Here is a 6777-nt window from a genome sequence, read left to right on the forward strand (position 1 = left end):
AGACCCCGACTCCCACCTGCGGGTGGGGTGAGGTGGGGTTGGTCACTTTACAAGCAGTGAAGCAGGTCTGCAGGTGTCTATCTTTCTCTCCCCCTCTCTGTCTTCTCCTCATTTCTCAATTTCTTTCTGTCCTATCCAACAACCATAGCAATAACAACCACCACAATAAACAACAAAGGGAAGAAAAAAAATAATAAACAAAAAACCAGACACTCTGCTGGGCATTTTAGCAAGTTTCTGAAGGTGTTTCAGATGTCTGGATGGATTTTGGTATTGCTGGGATAATTGGATAATACTGAAACTATATAATAGGGTGAAAATACAGGGATTAATCCTTAAGCAATTCCCCTCCGTGGCCTGAATCATCCTTAGAACTACAATCCCCACAATGCCCCGCGCTCCTCTACGCTCGTGTCGTATCGGGAGGCGGGACTAATGAAAACGCTCCCCACAGTCCTTTGCGGTGGCCAAGATGGCAGCGCCCAGAGGCTCTGTAAGCGACGTGGAGAGCAGCAGCAGCGATGAGGAGGAGCTAGCACGGTGCCGTGAAGCGGCGATGCCCGCCTGGGGCTTAGAGCAGCCCGCAAAGGGTCCCGGGAAACCGAAAGCCGGTAGGGGACTGTGCTCGGGCCACGGTGGGTTTCAGATTCAAGGCGCCAGCAGCTGGGCTCGAGCAACAGGTTGTCTGGTTATTATCCCAGTTAGGGAAACTGAGGCACCTGGATGCCGTAACTCTTTTGCTTCCTTCCTTCGGTGTGTTCTGGTGGCCGCACACCTGGCAGCCCACCGCGCCCAGGTGACGGGAGGCCCCCCTGCCTGGACCCTCGCTGCCCGCCATTCTCCGCCTGGACAAGCGTGGTGTTGGGAGGGAACGAGTCTCGCCCCGCCCTGCAGCACTCGGGTCTAGAAGAGAGTTAAATGAGCACGTGACAGGAGAGACCCAATGTCATTTCACCCGCACGAGGGTGCTGTTATGGATGTGGAACCTAGGGAGGGCCGGTAGCGCAGCGGGTTAAGCGCACGTGGCGCGAAGCGCAAGGACCGGCATAAGCATCCCGGTTCGAGCTCCCGGCTCCCCACCTGCAGGGGAGTCGCTTCACAGGCGGTGAAGCAGGTCTGCAGGTGTCTGTCTTTCTCTTCCCCTCCTCTCTCCGTTTCTCTCTGTCCTATCCAACAACGACGACATCAACAACAGCAATAATAACCAACAATGAAAAACAAGGGCAACAAAGAGGGAAAATAAGTTTTTTTTTAAAGTAAAAAAAAAATTTTTTTTTAAAGGAGAAAAGAAAAGTAGCTAGTGTGTGGCCCTTTTAGCAAAAAGAAGCAATAAATCTGGAGAACAAATACAACGAAGAAGTTCTCTGAAGCTTTGATTTAGACAAGTAGATTTGTGAGTTAAACAGAGAGCAAGGGAGCTAGCAAAGACGTTTGTGCAACAGACTTTCTTTTTTATTATTCTTTTTTATTTATTAGTGGATAGAGACAGAGAGAAATTGACAGGGGAGGGGATGATAGAGGGAAAGAGACAGAGACACCTGCAGCCCTGCTTCATCTCTCATGAAGCTTTCCCCCTGCAGGTAGGGAACGGAGGCTTGAACCTGGGTCCTTGCGCACTATAATGTGGCGACTAACCAGGTGAATCACCGCCTGGCTCGCCCCCTTGTGCAACAGACTTTCATGTCTCCGATGTCTGGGGCGCAAAAGTCCCAATCCCCAGCACCACCATAAGCCAGAATTTAGTGGTGCTCTGCTGAAACCACAAACAGAAACAATAAAGGTATATTGTTAGGGAGGGTACCTTTCACTTCAAGATTTACCTCCTGTTTTTATTAGGGGCAGAAAGGAGGAGAGTGAGAAACTCCCCTGCTGTTAGAGGGCTGAGGATATCATTCATTCATTCATCTTTGATAGATAATAAATAGTAGGCCACTTTGACTTATGTTGGGGCAGCCTGACTTGGAACCCAGCAATAAAATTCAGAAAGTCTGTCAGCTTGAAAATGGAAAACTATTTCATCTTTCATCAGCCTATATGGTGTTCAGAATTGAGCAGCTCTTTCCATTGGGCATGTAAGCCACAGGCCGCAGCAGCTTGAGCAATACCTGTTACTGAGAAAACGTCTCAGGTTTTCTTTCTTTTTTTTTTTTTTTAATTTTGGATAGAGAGAAAGAAGTTGAGAGGGAAGGGTGGCAGAGAGAGACCTGCAGCACTGTTTCCTGTTTGTGAAGCCCCACCACGTGCAGGTGGGGACTAGGGCCTTGAACCCTGGGTCCTTTCAGATTTTTGTGGTCCATTCTGGATAAGTCTAAATATCATTTTATTCACGATAAAATGTAAGAAAAATTACTATACCTATCTCTGCTTTTAAATTCTGGTAATTTTTAGACCCACCAGTAGATCTTATTCAATACGTTAATAAAGAAGAAAATGTATTAATATCCCCAAAAATTATGTGTGTGTGGATCCAGGGCTTGACTTAAAAGTACTTTCTCTGCTCAGGGTCAATTTCTCATTCAGGGTGAGAGAGACAGCATAATGGTTAAGCAAATGTCATTCCTGAGGCTCCAAAGCCCCAGGTTCAGTCTCTATTTATTGGGTAAAGACAGCTGGAAATTGAGAGCAGAGGGCAGATAGAAAGGGAGAGTCAAAAAGAGACAACTGCAGCACTGCTTCATCACTCACAAAGCTTTCCTCCTGCAGGTGGCAACCAGGGGCTCGAACCTGGGTCCTTGCACACTGTAATATAACCAGGTGTGCCATCACCCAGCCCCCAAATCTTAGATTTATGTGTACTTTTTGTCATCTGTGTCCAACTAGAATGGAAGCCCCAAGAAGACACAGGTCTCTGTCTAAGTCAGTCAACAGCTAGGACTCCTGACTAATACTAGACATCCAAGACTTGGCAGAGCTGTAGGATACAGAGCCAGATATTCCCAATGTTTCAACTTAAAATATATATATATATGGCCAGGGCCTAGGAGATAGCACAGAGATTGTGTACAGGACTCACAGGCAGGAGGCCCTAGGTTATTATTGATCAATATAGCTTAGCCACTGCCTCTCCTCCACAGCACTTAGCACACAGCAAATAGTAGGTTCTCAGTAAATGTCATGATCAGATCTATTGATCATGATGCTTAGAGGTGGGGGCTTGAACCACGTGGCCTGAGTCTTTATCCCACGTTGTGGCGTCTTAGCAGCTGACCCTAAGTTATTTTCAATTGAATCAGTGGGGAGACTGAATGACTTACACATTCAGATCACCTAAAATAGTGCCTGGCACACAGCTGATGTCGCTGTCATTTTCTCCATAAATGCCATGATTTTCCTTGTTCCCACAGATGCGGCAGGTAATCAGTTGCCAGTCACCCAGCCAAGCCTCAGGTACTGTGTACCTAGGGTCCAGACTTCACCCATGCTTTCAGCAAATATCGAGTCCCTGTCTGGTGGGGGCAGCCTTGCAGTGGTCAGGAAGTGAGAGCCTTCTGTGTGTGTTGTAGGCATAAGGTGGACGAGCATGAACAAGATGGCAACAAGCTTCAGACCACCCCTGAATTCCGAGCCCACGTAGCCAAGAAGCTGGGGGCCCTGCTGGACAGGTAACCAGAAAGGTTCCTTCGCTCTTATGTATTCCAACAGTGATGGTCCCCACTGACTGGGAGGGCCAGATGTGCACCCACAACCCCCCTCCCAGGTACATCCTACCATCCTGACCCACTCAATAAGGAACAGGCTTTCTGCAAGAAGTGTTCCTATCAGGTCCCCAGGAGGAAGGAGCAGAGGCAGGACTCAGTCCAAGTGTGCTTGACTCCAAGGACCATGCATGCTCTTGACCACTGCGTTTCCCTATTCTCGTGAGATTAAGAAGGGCAACAGCTTAGCCCCACGACCAGAGGGCCAGGACTAGGCAGAATTACTCTTTATTTCCTGGGTACTTTCTGCACGCTAGGCCCACACATTCTCTCGCTTACACACAGGAATACAGGCCGTGACGTCTGCATTCTCTGCTGCTGCATTCCAGCTCACCTGCCCTCTACCACCCCCTCCACTTCAAAAACAAAGATTATTTTGTTGTTACCCGAAATCTCACCCCGCATCAACCATCTCTCCCCTTAGCTCCATCACCATCTCAGAAGCAGTGAAGGAGCAAGCAAAGACTGGGGCGCAGAAAGCCCCCCCAGAGGATGATGGTAAGTAGTGGTGAGTGCTGGTAACCACAGCTGTTGTTTATTAAGCACCTCCTGGTAGTTGAGCTCGGGTGTATTCTTTGAGCCACACGGTCCACTGTGCGGCAGGCATCCTGACGGCATGCCCTTTACATGAGGCAGCCATAGGGGAAATAGACTCTAAGAAATACAGCCCCAGGCCAGGAGAGAGTTCACACTACCATGCATGAGGGCCCCCGCCCCCCGCCCTCCCCCCCCCCAGCATCACCGTGAACAGCAACAGCCCCAGTCAGTGGGAACAGTTGAGTGCAGCTGTGGTGTCTCTTGTCCTCCCCCTCCCCCATCACTACCACTGTCTAAAACGGAAAAGAAAAAGTTCACTGGGAGCATTGGAATCATGAGAGAGAGAGAGAGAAGTGATGATAGCCCTTGCCTGAGGCAGCCTTCAGGTCTGGCCCTGAGCCAGAGTGCCATGCCACCACACCCCACAGCCTGTCCTGCTGAGTGCCTGCCTTGCCTCACTCATCTGCCACTTGGGAAGCCACCTTGGGCAAGAGGCTCAACTGTTGGCTTCCAGAAGCTTCTGAGGACTCGCTGGATGGGCATCGTTCTGTGGTCAGACAGTGGTAGTTTGGGGTCTCCACCCCTAGAATCCTTGTTTCTTCAGGGCAGAGACAGGCTCCCCTCACCCCAGTCTGGAAGGAGGGTTGGCCCCTGGCACTGCTGACTCCACCCCTCGGAATTGCAGGCTTCCGTCTCTTCTTCACCTCCATCCCCAAAGGCCTGGAGAAGAAAGCTCCCCCCCAGCCCCGAAGGAAGCGAGTGCCTTCCAGCTCCAGGTGAGACACCGTCCCCCTCCCTCCAGCCCTGCCAGGCTAGCATGGGGGTGCCTCTTCCCGGGGCGCACTCTCTGGGTTGGAGAGAACTCGACCGGAGCCAGCCTGGGCTGCTACTCACTCAGCGACGCAAGGGAGATGACTCAGGAACAGACTCGTGGTGGCGAGGCAATGCAATGTATTTATCGATTAGAGAGCCCAGGCTTTTAAAGGGCAGACCCGGAAGTGGCAAGTCAGAAACGGAAATGGCTAGGAAAGGGGCTGGAAAGGTAGGAACTTCCTTAGCAACTGTTGCGAGGTTTTAACTGGTAGGATTAATCATACCCTGCAGGCAGGGAGGGTTTTGAGGGAAGAAAGAAGAAGAGGAATGGAATGGGTGGGGATCTTTCAGGCAAAACAATGATTATGTAGATAGACCATAGTATCAGGACTGCAGGGTGCTTTGTGAGCCCTGCCGAGCTCAACCACATCCTCACAATTTCCCGACACAGCCCCCCAGGAGAGACAGTCACTCTAGTCGGGCTTAGGCCAGGAAGGAGGCCCATGAGGCAGCCAGAGAATCAGGTGCGCTCAGCAGGAAGAAAGAAAACTCCCAGTGGGGGTTGCGAATCTGATTGCTCCTTGTGTGCCTGTCCTGTCCAGAGAGCCCCCTGCCTGGGCTCCAGTCAGAGACCCCTTGAACTGAGAAAGACTGAAGGTCAGAGAGGCTGATAGTCTGGGGTCACACAGCTGAGAAGCCAGTGTTAGAGCCTAGGCCTGTGTGACTCCCAAGCCACGGCTTTCTAACTTGGACTCTGCTGGTGGCTTAGACCGAGGGCGGGGAGAGGCAGCTTGGGGATCCCAGTTCCCACTCCGATTGACCCAGACCATCCTCCCCCCGCAGCAGTGAGAGCAGTGATGAGGAACGGCAGCGGTGCCGGGAGGCAGCCGTGTCAGCCTCTGCCATCCTCCAGGGGTCCGCCATCCACAGCCCTGGCCCTGTGGAGAAGAAGGTGAAGAAGAAGAAGAAGAAGAAAGCCAGGAAGGAGGCGAGCAGTGGCACGGCCGCAGCCAGCACCTCCATGAACGTGGCCAGTGAGAAGCAGGGACAGGACTCAGCAGAGCTCTGCGGGGGCCTGACATCACCTGGAACCAAAGAGAAGGAAAGAAAGAAAAAGACAAAGAAGCCCAGGGAGGCTTCCCCAGGCCCACCAGCAAGGAGTGAGCCTGCCGCGCCTGCAAAGTGACCCGGTCGTGGCACAGGGCCCAGTAGCTGTAGGACAGTGTCCCCTTGGGCACAGACGGTTTCCAAGCCCTGCCTCCCTCCAGGTTCAAGGGCTCGGCTGACCAGTCCAGACTCAGCCATGCTCAGAGCTTGCCCGGGAGCCGGGGTGAAGACGTGATTGCTCCAGGATCTCGGCAGGGCTTTCCTACTGGGTTCTCTCTGGCAGAGGAACAAGGAGCCTTCCTGTCCCTCGGGACTAGTGGCCAGTGGTGAGGCCTCCACCACCCCAGTTCTGTCTGAGGTGAAGGGGTGAAGGCAGGCTTCCTTCCACTCCCGCCCTCAGCCATTTTCAGGGAACTATGGTGCGGCCCCTGGGGCGCCCACATGGTCTTGATACAGTACTGTCTGGAAAAAAGAGAAAGAGAGAGACGCCCTCCCCACCTCAGGTGTCCAGAATTTTCTTCCTGTGCATTTGCAAAGATACCACACACAGTCATGTCCCTGAGCTGTATTGTCAAAAGTAAATTGTCAAGGGACACCAGGCGTGGCCACGTGATCGGAGTGCTGC

At 51.9% G+C, this 6777-nt stretch overlaps 2 protein-coding genes across 3 annotated transcripts in view; one reads left to right on the forward strand and one right to left on the reverse strand.

Annotated features, from left to right (window-relative positions):
- ACADS (acyl-CoA dehydrogenase short chain) overlaps positions 1-6777 on the reverse strand; it is a 379518-nt gene that overhangs the window by 198222 nt on the left and 174519 nt on the right. The gene's annotated exons all lie outside the window — the stretch shown is intronic.
- Positions 437-6714, forward strand: C6H12orf43 (chromosome 6 C12orf43 homolog). Of its 2 annotated transcripts, none has more exons than XM_060192981.1 (6): positions 437-635; positions 3345-3387; positions 3504-3602; positions 4120-4193; positions 4918-5008; positions 5889-6714. In XM_060192981.1, the coding sequence occupies exons 1-6, from the start codon at positions 473-475 to the stop codon at positions 6229-6231; spliced, it is 813 nt and encodes a 270-aa protein (XP_060048964.1). In that variant the 5' UTR covers positions 437-472; the 3' UTR covers positions 6232-6714. The 2 variants fall into 2 exon arrangements, with proteins under 2 accessions (XP_060048964.1, XP_007525366.1); XM_007525304.3 differs by having other exon boundaries at positions 442-611.

Source organism: Erinaceus europaeus, chromosome 6 (genome assembly GCF_950295315.1).
Source record: "Erinaceus europaeus chromosome 6, mEriEur2.1, whole genome shotgun sequence".
Classification (NCBI taxonomy): domain Eukaryota; kingdom Metazoa; phylum Chordata; class Mammalia; order Eulipotyphla; family Erinaceidae; genus Erinaceus; species Erinaceus europaeus.

Bases quoted from the DNA above. Each gene is read 5' to 3' on its own strand.
- C6H12orf43 (XM_060192981.1), top strand. From the start codon at position 473: ATGGCAGCGCCCAGAGGCTCTGTAAGCGACGTGGAGAGCAGCAGCAGC. The intron at 3,388-3,503 runs GTACTGTGTACC...TGTGTGTTGTAG, and splicing joins GTCACCCAGCCAAGCCTCAG to GCATAAGGTGGACGAGCATG. The intron at 4,194-4,917 runs GTAAGTAGTGGT...TCGGAATTGCAG, and splicing joins AGCCCCCCCAGAGGATGATG to GCTTCCGTCTCTTCTTCACC.